Here is a 20,640-nt window from a genome sequence, read left to right as displayed (position 1 = left end):
GCCATTCAGCTGGAAGAGACTGAGGGCAGAGCTCATCAGGCTCTCACAAGGGGAAGCAGAGGGGCAGGCACTGATCTCTTCACTCTCGTGGCCCGAGGGAACAGCTGGAGCTGTGTCAAAGTAGATTTTGGTTGGATCTCAGGAAAAGGTTCTTCCCCCAGAGGGTAGTTGGGCACTGAACAGGTTCCCCAGGGCAGTGCTCATGGTCCCAAGGCTGCCAGAGCTCAAGGAGCATTTGAACAACACTCTCAGGGACATGGGATGTCCTGTACAGGGCCAGAAGTTGGACTTGATCTTCATGAGTCCCTTCCAACTCAGGAGATTCTATGATAATTACCCATGGTCTATAACAGACCAATGATGCATTTAAATAAAAGAAGAACACCTTACCTAAAAGTGTACATAACACAAAAATCATAACACCTCTCCAAAAAAAACCCCAAAGAATAGCTGAAACATGCATTTAGTTTAAAACAAAAACAGGAGACTGTCTTCAGGTAGTGAATTAAATTTTCTTTGCAGTGTTCTTAGTATTCCAAAGCACGAGCTCAGGAATTAACCCATTTGTTCCACTACTGTTTCATACAGACCAGCAGGATAAAGAAAAAAAAAAAACAAACCAGATGGATTAGGGATCTGGTAGATCCTCTGCAGTAACATGTTGCAGCAAGAATTCAGGTAAAGCTAATGGCCTGTCCACACAATCCCCCAAAGTTTCCAAATCAGGTAGCAAGGCATTCTACTATACAGAAGAGCATGGAAATAAGTTGGTACTTCAAAAGCAAGATGCCTCTAGGCACAAGCCCTTAATGATCCCCATCAACTCCACTTCAGAATTCCTGATTTTCTAGCACAAGGAAAACCATAATTTCTCAGTATCAAGCAAAAAGCACATCATCTCAGATTACCCAGGAAAAAAGTAATATCAGATCAGGAGGGGAAAACAGTGCCTCTGGTCTGAAATGTGAGATTCTTACACGGGGAGAAAAGAGGCACATGTTCCAGCAATGCCATAGTTAATAAAGCAAGGCAAAATCCTGGAACAGAGCCAGTCAGACTGAGGGACATCTGTTTTCTAAGAAGCTAGGAATTATGGCATTAAAATTAAAATAGCACATGACAACAATTAATCTCAGTGCAAAATAGGATTAACAGGCACTGTCCACATTGTTTTTTCACTCTTTTGAATATTGACCTAGTAGAAGACTTTATTTCCAAAACCAGCAGCTCAGATTCTAGATGAGATCATTCCAGGAGTTCCGTTGGGTTCCACTGGCTGTGCAGGGTGCAGCAGAGCAGCAGCAGCCCCCACAGGCTTGTCCTCCTTGCCAAGGGCCTGCCACCGTTGCCACGGTGCACGAGCACCTAGTGCTGATGGCATGGCCTTTTTCTCTGGCATCTGGCACATTAATGCTACCCATTACTCTGCACTGTGAGATAGGGCACATTTGCTGTCCGTGAGTGGCTTTCTACCCCATGAAGCCACCATGGGAAGTACAGCAGAACCTGACAGCCAAACCATGAGATTAAATTCAGTAATGGCTCAGCCTTGGTCCTCAGCCCCTGAACGACAGCAGCATGGAGCACCCAAAGCTACTAATCTGAGTACAACACTTGGGTAAACAGGAATTGAGAGCAGCTAGTCAGAGACTCAGCCCATGAGCCCACACCACTACTGGGGATTCTTTAAAAGCAAAGGAAGTGAGTTGGGAAGCTCCATTCACAGCACGGTAGAAGGAAACAGACCCAAAAAATCTGTCAGAAAATTATACATAACTGTCATATGTTAAAGATTATTTTCCTACTTAATCCTCCTTCCCCTTGGCTCATCTTGTTTGTCTTAGCAAGGTCCAGTTGACAAGGACTGGAAAAGCCTACTCTAAACCACTGCATTAGGGATACTAGAGAAAAGTGCACAGAGCCATGGCAAAATAATGATACACAACACATTCACAAGGCTTTCCTTACCAAAATCCAGGTATGACTGATGCCAGAATCCCAGCAGGATTCACAAAAAAAAAACCCAAACCAAAAAACAAACACCAAAAAAACTCAAACCCAAACCACCCAAAGCTCGTATTAACTTCTAATAAGTATCTCTAGTTCCAATACCTCTGCTAAACATGGAGCAATGTGAAGACTCCAAAAGCAGCATGTATTAGAAGTTGTCTTATTTGGGAGGTCCCTCTGTCATGGCAGCTGCTGTGCTTACAATGCATATGACCACCAAGAGAATGCTGCCTTTGTCAAGCTAAAAAAATGTCACTGCAACACAAAAAAAAAAATTAAGCCAAACCCCCAAATACCAGTAACTCTCCCCCCTGCCCTTATTCTGTGTGCAACTACTGTGACGGACAACATGAAATAGTTACTAGAGCATGGTCTAAAGAACTGTTCTGCATCATACAGATCATCCCTTAACCGTTATAAAATTAAGAGCTTTCAGTCACTGGACAAGATGGAGAATATGTCTTCAACCGCCTTTGCTGGTTTTCTGCTGGCACTGAGTGGAAGCACATGTGTGTCCCCACCTTTTTTTTTTTTTTTTTTTTGTTCTTAACTAGCTCACTCTGAACTTTTGAACACTTCTTATTAAAAAAAACAATAAACAGAGAATAAATCCATCAGTGAATCCATAAATCTCCAACAAAAACACTTCTCTAGGCAAAAAAATGAACAAACAAACAAACCCCAAGAAACCAAAGCACCAAATCCAAGAAAACCCTGAAGCATTAGAACAGGTTACAAACTAAAAGATGGCAGGTGTCTTGCTGACGAAAAAAAATTAAAAAAACCACACACCTGCAACTCTTGAAATGCCTGAGTGGTCAGAACAATGGAACTGGGTGCTCACAAAGGTCAGAAAAAATGCCATCTGCACACTCAGATGCTGAGCCTTAACAGCCATTGCAGCTTTCCATCAAGAGGTCCCAGCTTTCACAGCCCCTGGGCCAGAACACTGTGTGCTGTTGTCCATTGTGAAGATCACAAAGTGTTGTGTCTATCAATTCAGGTTTAGCACAGATAACCAAAATTATTAAAATGTTCAAACATGGCATTATCATAATAGTCTCAAAAAGACATCTCCAATTTAGGAAAAAAAATAAAATAGAAAAAAAGTCAAAGCCAGAAGATTGGGTTATTACTTCTCAAATGGTAGAAGATAGGGAGCACCTAGGAAAGCTCGATCACATAAAAATAGAAGGGGAATTTCTTCTTCAGATAGCAGTCAGTGAATTTCAGAAACTTGCTGCTGCACATGACTGTGGAGGCAGACAGCATTTGTAGAGTCTACATTCAAGAGGAATCAAACAGCTTTTACTAGAAGGAGTTGCTCATGGTCTGAGCATCCCCAATTCTAGCATTGTACATAGATGGGGAGGGACCTATGAGGGGGGAAGGGCAATCAGTGGTGCTTGGTAGACCCCTGATCTGAACCAGTGAGGTATTTCCTTTGGTCTTACTTGCTTTTAAAAAGTTGAACAGAATTTTCCCCTCAATATTCATCAGAGGAACTTAACAGAACCAGAGCAGCTGTGAAAAATCACTTCTTCCATAGGAATGATGCTTCCCATGAACAGATCTGTATGATTTATTGAAGCCTCAACAATTTCAAATGTACAATAAATACATACAGAAATGTGAGTCGCACAGGGTCAGTTTAAAGCTTACATGAATTTTAGGCCAAGAAAAGCACCGTTTGCCCTTTCAGTCAGTAACACCATTTGGGCAGAACAGCACAAAAGCAAGAAACTGTTGTTTGCTGAGCCTCTGCCCAAGTGAAGTGCAAAATAGCTCATTGAGGCTCTGATTTCTTATCTTCCCCCATAACTTTTGGGTGTCATAGTGAAACCACAGCACTCATGGCGGGAACAAAGGAACAGCTTGAAATACAAAAGGCAAACAGATTAAGCCTGACAACTCCTTGGCCCAACCCACTAAAGCAGGGCCAGTATGCTGGTATCACATATGTGAAATGCAGACCAGTGTTATTTGTCAAAGCGAATTCTGAGGACACGCATTGTCCAGAGAAGCTCTCTTACCATTAAAACATCTGCTAAAGATAGTAAAAGCAGCATTTTGAAATAAAGTTTTATATATATGGTCTTACATGTTTTCCTTTTTGTGCTATCTCGTTTTAAAACTAAGCTCTGCAGGTCAAATAGAGCCAGAAACATCCAGTAAATATTCCTGTTCTGTATTTGAAAGAAACAAAAAAAATATTTTAAAGACAATCAAATTTGAACAATAATGGTGGTGGGAGATTGCAGCAATCAGACCAAGCACACGCAAAAAGATAATTTCTGTACAAGATCCAAGATTGACTAGGAAGCTCTCAGATTCCAATCTGAACTCCAGTGCTCTGGCATTTCAGTCCTAGAAGACTGGAAAACCCATCAGCTGCAAAGATTCAAATAGAATACTAAATTACTGTCAATCAGCATGGCTTTACAGAAAATATGACCTTACTTCCTAATAAAAAACAAATAAGCTTGTCAAAACCTCAAAGGTTGTACTGATATAGTGCAATCATTATTTCATAAGGCATGTCATATAAGTCCACAATGTGATTCATGCTGCTTACTGTATCCACAGACAACCTGAAAAGGAGGAAAGAACAATGCTTGGGATTGTTGCAGCCTCATGTACCAACATGGGCTGCACTAACAGCACGGGAAACTGTATTTTAGGAGACTGCAATCCATGGGATCTTTGAGGTCATGCTCAGTGTGGCTACTATGAGTAAATACAGCCCTCAAGCATATGAGGAAGAAGCACAGGAGCTGACAAGTGCTTGCTTTTATATTTCTCTAGTCTGAAGTATATTGGCAGACAAAAGGTACAGGACAGTTAATTGCTCAAGGATTACAATTCACATCCAAAGTTCAGAGAATCATTGTTGCATCTGTGGAAAAAAATAGTGCTAGCCACTGACTTTTTTTGGTATCTGAACGTGCAAATTCAGGATATAGCAGCCCTTTTATTAACAGCCAAGAGCTGAACAAAATCCATCCCTGAATGATCTGTTACAGAAGTCTCTCTAGCAAGAGGCCACAGCTGTGGGGAACATGCACTTTCACTGTAATTTAATTTTCACAAGCAATTGGTCTTTTGCCTCTTGTCTAGAACAGCTTTTGCTTGAATACACAGCCTTATCATCTGTACTATCTAGGAGCTACAATTTGAATAAACAAAGCAGCTTTTTTTACAGTCATGCACTTGATACTGATCACTGAAGACTAACTCAGCAGTGCAGTGGAAAAAGCATACGGCATAAACTGACACTCCAAGCCATTCCACATTCCAGGAAGAAGATGAATCACTTGCACAAGTAAAAACATTGACCTAGGAGATATTTGTTACTGTAAAAGGAAGATCAAATGCAGACTTTGAGACTAAGATGTGCATGGTGGGCTTGTGTATTTGCCTTTGCATTGTATCAGATTTGTAACTTAATACCAACCTGGTTTGTGCCAGGAGTAAAATTCCCTGTCCTTTCACTGTTGCAAAGCTGAATTCACAGAAGCACAGAACAGCCCAGGTTGGAAGGGATCCTCAAAAAATAATCTGTTCAACTTTTCATGGGAAAAGACACAAATTGTTTTATCTAGCACTCTGTCCAATTACATCCTGAAAACCTCCAGTAATGAGGACTCTACCATGACCCTGGGGAGATTTCTTCCTGTGACTGATTGTTCTCACAGTAGAAAAAAAAAATTCTTACTGAACTGAATACTCTGCCAATGCAACTTACAGTCTGCCCCTCGTGAAGGGAAAGTCTCCATCCTCTTTGTAGCTGCCTGTATGTTCAGAGAGGCAGTAAAACAGACTCTTCTCCTAGTCTGAGTTAAAAGCCTTCTAGGAATGCTCATCTAAAAAGGCAGCTGCCTTTAGGAACTGTAATGTAACTTTGCCTCATTCTCAGTAAGCTGGGGAAGATATATCTGTATCCTCAATTGGCACTAAATGTAAAACAAAGGCATCAGTAGGATGTGAAGGATGAGTATTAGGTTCAACACGAAAGGTTTCAGAGCCTGAAGGCCATCTGCCTGCAAGGCATCTAGGTATTAGACTCTTACACCAGCCCCGATAGTTTTCAGCACAAAGCATTAAGTTTGCCAAGAAAAATGCAAGCTAGTACTCAAAAGTGTTTAATAGTTCTCATAATCCTGTTACAGAGGCAAGAAGAGTATATATCAATGTTTCATTATTTCAAGAATTTGCTCCATCAAATTCAACCCGAATGGTGTTTTTTTAAACACTTGATTTTCAATTATGTCATTAGCTATTTATAAAAAGTTTTTTGAAGGCCAACACAGAGTACGATTTGAGAGAAAGATCACTGGGATGGCTGTTGAGCTAATTTAAACCCCCTAGTCAGACTGAAAGCAGCTGCTAATATTCGTGAAGTTAAGTCTGCTGCTAAGCACATCAGAAACAGGAGCAGCTGAGAGTCGGCTATACTTTTCCTTTCCCCAAAAATGTACTAGAGCAAAAAGAGATACTGTGCAGAGCTAGCAGGAATGTGTAGTCTCATGGGAAACTCTGTAGAGGTGCAGTGATGGCGAGGGGCTCTGAGGAAGAGTGGCAGCATGCCTAGTACCATGTTAAGCTGCAAGCCTCCAGTTCAGGGCCAAGTCTCTACAGACAGTTTACATCAGAATTTCTGTTTACTACCCATCCTTCTCTCAGTAACTTCTACATACCAAAGCTTGGCCCTAATTCTGTGGCCTATAGGCTTCCTTAAACAGACTTCGGGGACTTCGATTCCCAGAACATTTTGCCTGGTAGACTAAATCACTTATCTGTAAGTTTGCTGATCTCTTTAGAGAGCTACAAGACCTTTGAAAAGCAGAACTTCCCTTTGCAGAACTCCTCCCAGGTAGACACAAATCCTGCCTTTTATTATAATTGCTGCTGATTTGCTCAGTAGGTCTGATAGTTGGTTAACAGACTTGCAGTTCCCCGGATCCCTTATGGAACTATCTTCATAGACTGGCAACATGTGCATCACCCTTTCCTCCTCAGGAACCCAGCAAGGGAAGTGAATGGGATACGTTTTGGTAATATTAAGCCAGATATTTCAACTCTGACTTAGAAGAATTCTTGGGCAAATGTTATACTCACAGTAACTTATTAGTGCTTTGGTCTATTTGTACCATAGGCCCTGTTACAGCTGCTTCAAATCAAGACAGATCTTCTGCTGAGTGTTTCAACTGATATGTTTAATACACAGTATTTTAATCCCTAAAGTGCATACACAAGCACACACTGCCTTGCAAGGAGGGTGACTTTTCATCCCCATGTTAAAAAGTGACAGGAGAGTTGAGACCTCTCAGTCAGTGGTACATTTGAGAAGAGTTCAGGTACTTTCTTTCACAGCTGTCCATTAGGAAAACAGCCTTCTCAACTGGAAAAATACATTCATAAACTCTGACAAGAGTGTAAAACATACAGTGAGCTATAAGACACTCTTATATAAAACAGATTTCACAACAGTGTCATATGTGCTTACTATAGTAACTTATACATTACATAAAAGTATTATAACCAGAGTTAAAGCTTTTAACAAGCTAGGCAAGCACACTTTCTAACTGTTAATGTGATTTTTTTATAATGCTCTTATTCCTTGTTCTCAGAAAGGGAGATAGGCCTTCAAGAAGAGGAATTCAGTCATTTGACTACTCTTATATACTACTTGTATAAATAGTAAATAGCTAATGAAGTAAAACTATATTGTGCCACCTCAATAAAGTACAGAAGCTGGACAGACGGATTCCAACTTACTAATTTAATAGGCTTTTTAACAGTACACATTTCTATTCAATGCTATTCTCTGCAATAAGACACATAATTCTAAGTTAAATTCATTGCATCCAACATACCTTTAAGATGGTTCTTTACATTCAGTTCTGCAGAATCCTGGGCAAACAAGTCAGTAATTGAATCACAACCAGTTTTATCCTGTTGTTGTTGGTTTGGGGTTTTTTTGTTTGTTTTTAGTTGGGTTTTGGTTTTTTTTTGGTTGTTGTTCCACTCCCCCCCACCCCCAACCCAACAGAAATAAAAGTCAATGCCTATAAACCAAAAAGCTGACCTTTGACTTCAGAAGAAAACTGAGCCAGATGTCTGGTTACAAAGAGCCGCAGTTGCTGATTCAGGTCACAGTACAAAGTATTAATGTTCCAGGAACGAATTCCTGGGGAAAAAAAAAAAGAAAAAAAAAAAGAAAAAGTCATTTCAACTACTCCAGAAACAGAAGCAGAGAAAGAGAAGTTAACAGGACACACAAGGACCAGTGATGCTCTTCTAGAGGAGCATACTTAGGATCAAGAAAGCTTTCAGAAGCAGAAGGTTTTAGGATGCTTACCTTCCATAAAACATTTCTCCCTCAAGGACATGCAGTGAGCAAATTTTTATTCAACTTGGGCTTCATGCAAGGGAGGCCAACAAGCTACAAGGGATAAGGCCAAATAAGTTATACTACTGCCTAACCAAGCAAAAACATAATGTTAGTTTTACATCTTCTATGCTGTCCAGCATTGGTCACAAGTAGAGATGGGCTACTGGCTGGTTATCCTACTGACCAGCTCAGACACCAGTTTCTCTGCTATTATAGCCTGTGCATCCTCCAAGTCACAAAAGCTTCCCCACAACTGGCTCTGCCTAATCACTCCTTCAAAGCCCCTGATCCCACTGAGATCCTTTGAGTTTGCTCTTTAATCTATATAGTCTTCGCAAGCTAATTGTCTTGATATCGCAGCAGGAAGCTGCATCTGCTCCCAGAGCAAGTGGCACCAAGCCACACTGGGGAAGTCACCTTCAGACCCCAGCGTGAACAGCTGTACATTCTAGAAGACACCAAACACTACAAACCACAGATCTTCACATCCCAGTAGGGAAGAGCCTCTCCTAGATGGTGTGACACTACACTATGGCACCATGAACAAAACCAGGATATTAGCATGAATCCCTACTCCAGCCTCCGGTGCTGATGCGTGCTGAAGTACAGATGTTGAAGGCCAATGCCACAGACTTTTAAGGTTAACTGAAATAAGAATTTCAGCCCCAGTATTTATTGATGGGGTCCTCACTGAGAGTTCTTTCACCACCTCTCGCATAAAATGCAAAGTCTTATTGCCTCTGATATCTGCTTTTTTCAGGGACACATGTTCATTTTTCATGCAGACATCATTCCCATTTCCTGCAGTTCTAGTTTTCCAGGTTGTGCAATAGCTTCTGCTGGCCTCTGGCAGGACAGGATCCTTGAGGATACAAGCTCCAGCTTTCTACACATACCAAGACAGAGTTAGTAATCATTGCATCACACAGGTCTCAGGGCCTGTAGCAGCTAAAGAAAACCTTGTGCTTAGTTTCTTTTTCTGGTGACACCTGACTCAGCAGAGTAATAGAGCTTATTTGTTAGCTGACAGTCTGCACTGTAGAGTACACAAAAACCCCTCTCTAATTTCTCTGAACTTAAGAAAAACAACAAAAAAAAACCAACTAAACAAAACCCAGGAAAAACAAACAAGTCAAACAACTTACCAGCACCTTTCAGTTTGGACATGGGATACAAACAAATGAAACGTGTAATAAAAGGAAGCAAGAAGGTGAACAAAATGTTTTTCTATGCTACACTCTTAGAGAGCACAATAGTGTAAACAAATGTCCAGTATAAGAGCATCTTAATGCAGTACTGATGAGCATTCTGACCTAGACAAGAAAAAGGTAGCACTCTGCAGGGCAAATCCTGCTGACTGTAGCTGCTGTGTCATTGTCATTGTGTCCTATTGCAGCAGTAAGTGCTATTTGAGGTACTGTTACATCCTCTAGGACGCAGAAAGAATAGATGCTCTTTCAGAGCAAGGAAAGGAAAGAGTGAAATTATTTCACTCATTGTACTTGCAACAATTTATTCAACCTTTTCCCCTACAAGTAGTCTGAGGTTACTTATAATCTCTCCCAGTTTGCCGTAACTCCAAGTTATCACTCCTTGGCACAGGAGTCAGAGCGTTGCCCTTGTTGATTAGAATCCTCTTCCATTAGTGCAGACTGTACCATAATAAGGTTTCTAAACATTCAAGCTCTTTGCACATGAAAAGCCTGGGTAAGGGACTCATCAGTTTTCCATCTCATTCCTTATGCCCTTGTGAATGTTTTATTTCCTGCTGAGGTAATTGGCTTAAAAGATTTGGAATTTCCTCCCAATACTAGATCTAGTCTTCCAGATATGGTTTCAAAATTGGACAAAAGTCATACAGGAACAGAAAAATAAGACCACTATTTATTAGACAGCATTTTGGAAAAAGTGTCATTCAAGCATCCCAAGGTTTATGTCACAGCCTACAAAGCTCTATACCTGGAAACAAGCAGGTTCTATAACATCCTATAGTCACTATTGCATTATCCTGAACCAAAGTACACAAAGAAGTCTGGATAAAACATACTTCTTGGATCAGTCAGGGTGACTGAAAAAGTCTCTTTGGGTGTTGACTTTGTTTGGGGTTTTTTGCACAGACAGGGCGCCACAGTCAACAGAACAGACATAAAACAAATCCCAGCTTTTTCCTCCTTTGTATTCACTGCTCAGCAGCCTGTTCTACCCTCACACAAACCTCATGTGAGCCCTCTTTAGCAGCTAACACTTAAGAAACAGGAGTCATCATATGTATACCATTTCCATATTTCTTGTAGTCCCTGAATCAAGAGTACAGACATCTGCAAATCATAATATTTTGACTAGACAGGTCTCCAGACTCCGTTGTCATTTTAACTATTCTCATTTTTAGTATCTATCTTCCAATTTGCAAATCTCAGTCTATTTCAAGAAGAGGTTATTCTCCCATTTCATAGTGGGGAAAATTCTTCTAACTTGCTGGAGGTCCTACTCCATGTCAGTGACAGAGGAAAGACTGAAATCCAGGTTTACAGCTCCCCAAACAGTTCACTTCCACTGTTAGTAAATTACCAATACTGCTGAAACGCCTCCCGTTCATGCAAATGAAAGAAGTGTTTGCACTTGGCAGAATATCAGCAGTTTTCTAATCAGAGAAGGCCAACGGGAGAATTTATTTCTGCTGTGGCAATTACAATTTGTGTTGCAAATGACTTTCTTTTTCCTCTGAAATGGGAATTTCCAGGTTATTAGCATATGACTGCAGAATTAGAGTGTAATCCACTAGTTTACAGTCTGATTTGTCACTATTTCAAAGTTTCAGAGAATGGATAAGGATGTAGGTTGGCACATCAGTTCAGTGAAGTGCCAAGTGAAGACGATCATCCTGTTGTGCAGGAAGCAGTAGCCCCTTCAAAGAGGATCTTTCAGAGGCCAAATCATCATAACCTGATCTACCTCTACTAACTAAAGGAATCCCTTGGAAAAGGCATGAAACACTTCTCTTGAAACAGTAAGCGGCCTGCCAGCAGAGACGGCTGGAAAATATGCTGAAGTAGGGAAATTAGACAAAATTTGACATTTTTACACCTATCCCTCTCTTAAATTGCACTTTCCATCTGTTCCTCAGTACTGCTGATGCTTAAGAGGAAAATAGTCACAGAAGTATTTCTATTAACATAGTTTGGTCAACAGTTATGACTTATCCTTGGCATCTTTCAAATCTGTGTGCCTCAGAAATGGGGGGTGGGGAGAACAGTGTTCACAGAGACAGAAGGCTATGAGCTTGTTTCTAATATGTACTAACTGCTTATTGGAACAGGGATTCCCTTAAGGTCGTGATGCAGATGAGTATCTATCCTTTCTCTTTTTGCTAGAAACTATCAGAAACTGCCACAAAGGAAGAACATTTCACCAGGTCCTCCCTTAATTTTAAATAACACTGTATCTAATAATACAAAGGCTAATTCATTGCCGAGGCCTCTGGGCACTATCAGGATATGGATAACAAAGGAGTAAAATGTTGTGGCAGCCCAATCCTGCACTGTGTCACTCCTGAAGCAGTTCACAGTGTGGCTTATCCTCCCTCACTCTGGTTCACGCAGTTGCTCTGTAGACAAGGAGAAGCCACATCACAAGAGAGCCCTGTTCACAGCTGTTCCTGGCACCAGTGGAAACAGTCCAGCAAGACAATTCGTCCAAGAAGACAGAACTTTGGGGTAATGAAAACAAGATGCAATCCACCAATCCACCAATCCACTAATAAAACAGAGACCGAGGGAAAAGAGAACCATGAAATATTTTCAAGCTTTAAGACATTTGAAAACAGCGTTAACTGCGTGTCACTAAAGCAAATAAAGGAATGCTCAGGGGAGAAAAAAATTCTACAGTCGTGTCCTGCCTGGCCATCCGCAGATGCGGTCGGGCCGCCGCGTCACGGAACCGCCCGCCGCCGCAGAGACCGAGCCCGCATTGCGCCGGGGGCCTGAGCCCCGCCCGACCCCGCCCGGCGCCCTCGGCCTCCGCCCCCGGCCCGCGGCCCCAGTAGCGCCTCGACCCTTCCGCAGCCGCCACCTGCGAGGCTCCAACCCTGCCGCCGTCCCTCCGGGAAGAGCGAGTACGAAGCCCTGCGGCGGGACGGTGGTACCGCAGGGAGGGTGGCACCGGCACCTCCGCCTCGGCCCGGTCGGCAGCGGGGACGGCGCGGCAGGCGCGCAGCCCCGCGGTGCTCGGGGACAGGGGCCGCCCCCGCCTGGTCCCGGGCCCTCCGCCGCGCCCCCGCTGCTCACCGCGCTCCAGGGCCCCGCGCAGCGCGCCCCGCTCCGGCTCCGTCCCGATCTCCCCGATCACGGCCAGCAGCGCGTGCCGCCGCGCCGCCGTGTCCATAGAGACCGGCTCGGCCGCCGTCTCCATGGCAACACCGCGGCCGCTGCTGCAGCGCGCGCTCACTGGCGCGCGGCTCTTAAAGCGCTCTGAGCCCCGCCCTGATTGGCCGAGCTGGGGCCTGAGGTGGGCCTGAGGTACTGCGGGGAGAGGGCGTGGCCGGCGCCCCCGGGCCCAGCGCCCCGCCCACCGCCCGGCCCCAGGGGCCCGCTGCTCGTCCGGCCCGGCCCGGCCCGGCCCGGCCCTGTCGCCTCGGCTCTGCTGGCCCGAGGCCGATCGTGCCGCCACGGCGGCTGCCGGTGAGCTCCCGTCGGCGCTGGGCGCGGGGTCTTGGTCCCTTCCGTCAGGATGGACAGAGCGGCACAGCGGCAAGCTTGGATGCTCAGACCTTTGAAAGAACAATTTGGGGGTGGAGAGAAATTGGTTTAGTTTTTAGTTTAGTTTGGAATTAGGTTACTTAAATAGAGAAATCCACGGAGATTTTTAAATGTCTGGTGTTGCGTTGCTGCAATACCCACAATAAATCATGAAAGCCATCAGTGCTAGAGATTCCAAGGCTTGGCAGCATCATTCATCTTCTCTCTCCATTGCATGGCAGTGAGCAAGTCAGGACTTCATCACTTCCTGGTGGTTCTTCCTGTTCAAATAAAGACAACTGTAATGGTCTCCAGCGGTAAGTCATGGGATTTCCTGCAATCCAGATACACAAGATACAAGAACAATCTGACCATCTCTAGCCACCAGTGCAAAACTGGTGAGAGCTGCTCATGGCTGTGCTGACAGGTCACAGTGCAGGCAATTCTTACTGTCTGAGCTGACTGGAGAGGCCCTAACTCAGGGCCCAAGTCTGTGTTGCTCACAGTTCTGGCCAGACAAGCTCCAAAGCAGTTCGATGCAGATGGCCTTAAGCTGACACAGGGAAGATCCAGACTGGATATCAGAAAACTTTTTTTCACTGTTTGGGTGGTCAGGCACTGAAACGGGTTGCCCAGGGAAGTGGTGGAGTCACCATCCCTGGGGGTGTTCAAGAGCTATTTGGATCTGGTGCTGGGTGATGTGGTCTTAGTGGCTTAGGGCTTACAGTGGTAGTCTCAGGTAGATGGTTGGACTGGATGATCTTGAAGGTCTCTTCCAACCTTGATGATTCTATGTTTCTATATGCAAAAGCTAAGCAACCCCCAACCCTTCTGCCCCTGCAGTCTCCAAGATTTCCAGAGCTACAGTTTAGGAACTTGATGGGCAGATAAGTCCTGTCCGATTTTGCTCCCTCATACACACCAAGCCTGCATTGAGGACATAATTGAAATCTCAGAAGGTTCTGACAGTCGGCATTTTGGCAAGCATATGTGGACCCATAGTGTCACAGGACTCCAACAAAACATAATCAAGACCACCACAGAAAGGAAGGAAAATACAGAATATTTATCTCTGCAGGCTACAACTGATGTTACTAGCTTAGAGAGTTCTCTCAAACTGAGATCTTAAAAGGTGCTCTAGCTCTCAACAGAAATTAGGAGATGATGCAATAGGTCTTTTTCACATTAAATTGTGGTGACACCACTGGCTATGATCTTTATGAAATGCAGAATTAATGTCTCAAAAGGGTTTAATTTATTTTTCTGTGATGTAACCTGCATAGCAGCAACAATTTAGTTTGTCTCAGGGATTGCACTGATCAGGTAGATATGTGAATAAAGCAAATAAACCTGCAAATAAATGCCAGCATACATTAAATTCCGTTATGACAGTAGAATTGTAGATCATGGAAGGAAAACATGACAACAAAACACAAAAATGAAAGATTTTCAGATATTTTGACACCAGCTAGTAGAAGTACCTTCTGTTTTCAGGTGATTCAGTTTTGCTGCTTATTTTTGACATGGTAGCTTTCCAGAGCTGCAGCTTTTCACTGCAGTGCAGAGATGCTCCTCCAGCTGGCTTTCTGCCAAGAAGAAATGAAACAGGAGACATGCAAATTGGAGTGAAAGCTTAAAAAGAATATCCAAACAAAGAGACTAGAACCTCTGGGGAAGACTTTCAATTAAAACATGAGTTCTGGTGATGGGATCCATTTGCGTTCTTGTTCTGTACCATCAGGTCATAAAAGGATGGTATTTCTGTTGCTTTCTGATGTGCATCAGAGGTCCGTGGTCACCGTGGAATTGCGGTAGAATAGGCTTGAGTCCTAATGTGTGTGCACTGCATAAGGCAGTGAAGTGAAGGATTTCCAGCCTATTAGGTTCCTCCTTTTCCCTGTAAATTCACATTCTGGAACCATATAATAGACCTGTATCGCAATTCTGGTGTAAAATTCTGCTTTCATGCACTGCAGCAGTAGCTGGCACACCCATGAACCAAAAGCTGACTGGGCTGATTGCAGATATTAGAGGTCCCGACAAACATCACAGAAGAAGAGTGGCAAAAGGAGACTAAAGGACTACCTCAAAGAGTGAAGGATAATGAATCACAGGTAAATTATCTTTATAAAAACGGATTTAGAAAGTAGGATCAAAATAGCATAAAAAGGACTTTCATATCATGGGAAGAGCAATCTACACAATTTCAGTTTCTCAGTCCTTTAGCCTGGGATGATGACTTCCTGTCCTCACCAGCTAAAAATGTCCATATTAATAAAAGTATACTTAAATGGCAATTCTTCTTTGAAGCCAAGGTGATTTTTAATCAATTAAATATTAAGTACAAAGTGGCCAGAATTCTTACCTTTTTGTTTCATCTTTCCTCATAACTAAATCCAGTCAAAAAAATGTAGCTGAAATGGCCAGGCAAAGCACAAGCATAAAAAATGAGCACAAACGGAATATTACTAAGATTTTTTTTGCAGACTAAACTGTGTGGGTTGCCAGCAGCCTTACTGAGCAGTGCAAAGAAATAATAATGCTATATTTTCCACCATAACCATGTCTTTCACAACTTCCCCCGTTCAGTAAAGCCATGCATTTGGCATTTACAAATTTGAGCACCTGGATTGAGCTCTCAATTTTGTCCTACCCAGGTTCATGCAAAAGTATTGAATTGCAGAAAAATGAGACTGGAAGGAAGCCCCAGAGATAATCTAGTCCAAGTTCCTATTTCAGACTAAGATCAACTATACCCCTTTGCTACTGCTTTAAAAAAAGTCTTAAATGTTAGAGATTGCATAATTTTTAGAACTTCTTTAGCCTTTTTAAATATTTTTGCTTATTTCTGTTTTGTCTTATGTTAATTTAAATCTACTTCAGTTCACAAAAACAAATTCACAGTTTTGCTCTAAACTGTGAATAAGAGAAACAAGTTATTTGCCATCCCCTTTTTTCTCTCTGACAACTATTAGGATAGCCAAATCCTTTGCAATCTTCTCAGTAAACATAGCGTTTAGCTTAGGCCTTGCCAGTGCAGAGTACAGGAATTATTTTATGCCTCTAATGTATCCATTCTACACACGAGTATAATGCTTGCTGTTTGCACCTTTTCCTGTGGCAGCAGCATGACACTGACTCAGTTTGTCGGGCACTGTGACCACCATTGCTCTGTTTTACAGAAATGCCACAGAGTCCAGCAGCCCCATCCTGAACTTGTACATTATTTCCTTTTGTAGAATATTGTTCTTACCCGCATTGTACTTTGTCTGGTTTTCAGATCGTTTAAAAAAACTTCCTTCCACTACTTCTAGTCCCTCTCAGTGTTGGATGGTTGTGAATTAATAAGCGTACTCCTTATTTTGTGACCAAGGTGGTAAAAGAAAACCATGAATGGTGACCAGGAAAAACACATCGATGTTTCAACCCTCACTCAAATGTATTTGTTTTGACACAGAACTGGTGATTATTACTTTCCAAGGATGGATATTACTGACATTTCATCACAGCCATGCTTCCCTAGTTTGCTTATGAGAATCTCATATAGATACTGCTAAAAGTCTTACTATGGTAAAGTAGTTATTCTGCCACTTCTGTCCTGTTGCTCTGACATCACATTGATATTATACACCTTGTCTTTAGAGATCTGTGTTGGCTGTTAACTGCTCTCCTTGTTGTCTTCTAGATACAAAATGGTAATTTGCCTGAGGATTTGTTATCAAAGTTTTCAAGGAATTGAAGGGAATTTTGAGAGAGAGAGTGACCGGCATATTTGCCACTTCTAGTCTTCACATACTTCTAGGACAACATTTCAATAACACAGCTCAATATGTGGCAAAGGAACATCTTCTGGGAACACTAAGGAACACTAAAGCATCCCTCCTGTGTAGCAATTGTAAATAGTTGTAGTCTGTTTAATGCTCTTAACGTGCATGTGCAAACTTGGATTTTGCATTACACACAAATCTATAATGCAAACTCATATTTACATTGTTTCACTATGTTTCACTTTTTGTCTATGAAGTTGCATAACAGTTTCTTCTAGGCCAGGTACTATTTTTTCAGACTTCTGTGGTTTTGGTTCTACAACAGGGTTTTAAATAGAATATACAGAATTCTCATATATAAAATAGAGAGGTGCAGAAATAAAGAGAACTTGCAAAAGGAGATTTAAATTAGTCTGTTTGTTGGAGATTATTAATAGTGATTATTGTATTTTAGTGTCTTAAATCTTGCTAAATACTCAGTGAGTTAAGTGGAAGTAATCTTAAAAGAAATAGTTAAGATCACTTCCAAAGGGGGGAATTGTTGCAAATGATATAACTTTCCTAAAATTTTTATTAGTGGTAGCAGTTAGCTAGATTCTTTTTTTTATCCTGCAGACTCTTGTCGGTTTAATCTTTAAATTGTCAAAGCTTTGAGTTTCTTTGGACTAGCTCTGATAGGCTTTAATAAACAAAGCTTGAAGGTCAGACATCTTGGATCTTAAATTTGTGGTTCTTCAAAGACATGTTGGAGTAACCAGAAAATATAGAAGGAATTAACAAAGACATTATATAGCCTGAGAGTTGGAAACTCTCTGACTAAGGAAGAATGATTAAGAGAACCAAAGAATGCGGACCAAATATTAGCCAATAAAGGATAGAATACTAATTAAATGAAGAGAATGGTGTAACTTAGACCCAATGCATGTTAATATCTTTATTTGCTAAAATGTATAAATACGCGAAAAGTCTTGAAAAGAATACAGGCAGCTGGAATGATTCACTACGTATCTCCGGCCAGAATAAAGTAAAGCCTGGCTCACTAACACAAGGGAGCGTTGGAGGGTTTCATTTCTTCCCAGGAATTTTCGGTGACATATTCAAACTCACTATTTTTTAGGCAAGAAGTTGAATGCTGCAAGACAACAACGGTGCCACAATTTGTACGCAAGGTTTTTTCGATAACCGTTTAGTAATATAAACACAGAGAAATTAATGGGATTTCACTCCCCTGTGATACCCAAAAAAAGGAGGTACCCGGCGGTGGCTGTCCGGGATACGGGGTGCTCGGTCTGTGCTGGAGACCGAGCATGGAGCTGTTTTGCACCACTGATGAAAAGGCGGCCTGAAGGGCACCGCGAGAAAACCCCCCGGCCCGCGGTGTGCGCCAGGAGGGCGGTTGCCGCCTTCGCCCTCGAGCGAGCCCCGGCTCGGGCCGGGCGGAGAACACGGGGCTCTTTCGTCTCTTCCGGGTGCTCACGGAGAGGCCGAGAGGGCGGCGCAGCGCCGAACCCACCGCCCTTCCCGCTCCGCGGCCGCTTTCGATCCCGGGAGCCGTGTCGATCCCGGGAGCCGTGTCGATCCCGGGAGCCGTGTCGATCCCGGGACCCGAGTCGATCCCGGGAGCCGTGTCGATCCCGGGAGCCGTGTCGATCCCGGGAGCCGTGTCGATCCCGCTGCCGATCCCCCCGCGCGTTTCCCCGGTAACGGCGCGGGGCGGGCGGGTCGCGCGCGCCAATTGGCGCACGGCAAGATGGCGGTGGCGGGAAGCGCGGCGTAGGGCTGGGCCGAGTTGGGCTCCCACCGGCTCCTGGGCTCCGCCGCCTGCGGCGCCCTGCATGGAGCGCGGCGGCGGCAGCAGAAGCAGCAGCAGCAGCAGCCAGCTGGACCCCGGCTTCTCGCAGCAGGACACACCCCGCCTCATCGTGGAGGACTCGCAGCCCCAGGGCGCGGGCGCGGAGGCGGACGCGGAGCAGGCCTGCCTCGGTGTGCTGGCCCGCCGGCTGCCGGCCCGGCGGAGCCCGAGCCCCGTGCTGGTGAGTGCGCGATGCGGCGGCGGCACCGCCCACCCCGGCCCGGCTCTGACGCGGCCCCTGCCTCTGTCTTGCAGGAGATCGTGTGCGATCCCATCGGCAGCCGGGCGCCCAAGGGCGGCGGGGCGGACCGGGAGCGACCCGCAGGTGAGGGCAGGGCGCGGGGCTCCGGCAGGCCCGGGGGCCGCGGCGGCACTGACGGCGCTGTGCTTGCAGAATCCATGGAGAGCCCGGCCCGCCTGGGCGCCGCCGGCCCGCGGGGCTGCATCTCGGAGGAGGCTCCACTGCCCGGCAGGGAGAGCAGGTACGTTGGCGGGGCCGTGGGAGCCGCCATCCCGAGGCTCTTGGCCGCTGCCTCCGGGGCCTCTCCTGAGGCCAGGCCGAGAACGCAGTCTCGGTGCAGCTGCGGCCGCGCCCGGCCCCCGCCGGAGCACGAGCCGCGAGAAGGCGTCCTGCAGGAACCCCTGCGCGACCTGAGCAAGTCTCTCTGTTGCAGTGTCCTTGGAAAGGCCGGGGAACGAGGTGAAGGTGATGTTGAGGACTGTGCTGCTTCGCCCTGTGCAGAAGGTAACTTCTCCATTTCAGATCTGTTCTGGGGGTTTTGAATCAGATCCACCATCTGTACAGTTTTTCAGTTGAGCTACCTCACTTGCCTCACCAGGGGTAGTTGTGGTTAGGAATTGGCATCTTTTTCCGGAATTTGGTATATATGCTTTGGTGTTTGAAATAAAAAGTGTTGATCAGTGTTAACTTGGATCTTGGAGACTGGAAATGGTTTAAAAGAAGCAGGGATGCATCACAGCCGTTACGAAATGGAGCCTTTTTATGAACTGGCATAGTGGTTGTTATCATCAGAGGACTTTCAGACACAGACTGTGTAGTATGAAAATTATTTTCTCATCATGGTATGAAAACCTGCTGCGGTACCTAGTGGCATTACAAAAGATATTGCTGATTAATACCGATTTCTGAGTTAATGGCCACTGTCCCTGTTTTGTGACTTTATTTTAATTAGCACAGCTGAGGTCAGAGTCTGTTAGTTTATTCAGAGTTTCAGCAATAGCCTAAATACTTTACATGTTAGAGGGTATATCTTTTGCCCTTGTAAATGTGATAGATGGGTCTTAAAAATTGTGGGGGTCTTGTATATATATTTGTAATGGATACTCGGTGTTAGATACAGGCACGTCACAGCTGCAGTTTGGAGCTCTAGAGCTCTCACAGAGCCAGGACTTCGAGAGCAACTTCGTGCCTAATGAAGGAGATGCTAGGCATCAGCTTCACCCTGGAGCTGCAGTTCTTTCTTCCAGACTTGTGGAGAACAGGTCTAAAGATGGTAGGTAGAATTGATTATAAATATCCTTTTGCTGCTCTGTAGATTCTATCTGGTCTCTTTAAATTATAAATGTTATGTTTCTTTGACAGGAAATACAGTATTTGTAGTTTTCAAAAATGAGTTCTCGGATCACTGGTAGTTGCAAAGAATTTTGTCTTCTCTTTTCTAGTTAATTTGTTTTCTTGTAGCTATACAGGTGTTATCATTGATTCTTGCACCTCTCTTTCCTGATTTGTTTCCAGAACATTTAGACAATTGGATATTGAACTCCCTCCCTGGTAAGAACCTCGTTCTGTGGGGTGTTTTTTTTTTTTTTTTTTTTTTTTTTTTTTTTTTTTTTTTTTTTTTTTTTTTTTTATTTTTTTTTTTT

At 43.9% G+C, this 20,640-nt stretch overlaps 2 protein-coding genes across 8 annotated transcripts in view; one reads left to right on the top strand and one right to left on the bottom strand.

The window, feature by feature from the left end:
• MAP1A (microtubule associated protein 1A) overlaps window positions 1-12,815 on the bottom strand; it is a 56,814-nt gene extending 43,999 nt beyond the window's left edge. For 2 of the 4 annotated variants that reach the window (XM_027897192.1, XM_027897195.1), the window contains exons 1-2: window positions 12,688-12,815; window positions 8,099-8,200 (exon numbers count right to left, since the gene is read on the bottom strand). In XM_027897192.1, coding sequence (XP_027752993.1) covers window positions 8,099-8,200; window positions 12,688-12,811 — 226 coding nt within the window. In that variant the 5' untranslated portion in view covers window positions 12,812-12,815. Of the gene's footprint in view, window positions 1-7,886; window positions 7,987-8,098; window positions 8,201-8,371; window positions 8,418-12,687 lie in introns of those variants that run through there. The other 2 variants (XM_027897193.1, XM_027897197.1) reach the window with 2 other exon arrangements.
• A 5,886-nt stretch (window positions 12,816-18,701) lies between these two features.
• Window positions 18,702-20,640, top strand: part of TP53BP1 (tumor protein p53 binding protein 1) — a 28,145-nt gene continuing 26,206 nt past the window's right edge. For 3 of the 4 annotated variants that reach the window (XM_027897162.1, XM_027897161.1, XM_027897160.1), the window contains exons 1-5: window positions 18,702-18,937; window positions 19,012-19,081; window positions 19,151-19,238; window positions 19,431-19,501; window positions 20,112-20,270. In XM_027897162.1, coding sequence (XP_027752963.1) covers window positions 18,740-18,937; window positions 19,012-19,081; window positions 19,151-19,238; window positions 19,431-19,501; window positions 20,112-20,270 — 586 coding nt within the window. In that variant the 5' untranslated portion in view covers window positions 18,702-18,739. Of the gene's footprint in view, window positions 18,938-19,011; window positions 19,082-19,150; window positions 19,239-19,430; window positions 19,502-19,526; window positions 19,533-20,111; window positions 20,271-20,640 lie in introns of those variants that run through there. The other variant, XM_027897163.1, reaches the window with a different exon arrangement.

This window comes from Empidonax traillii, unplaced genomic scaffold (assembly GCF_003031625.1).
Source record: "Empidonax traillii isolate 1590-97213 ecotype Southwest subspecies unplaced genomic scaffold, ASM303162v1 scaffold532:size433792, whole genome shotgun sequence".
In the NCBI taxonomy this organism is placed as follows: Eukaryota; Metazoa; Chordata; class Aves; order Passeriformes; family Tyrannidae; genus Empidonax; species Empidonax traillii.
This window is presented reverse-complemented; position numbering and strand designations above follow the sequence as displayed.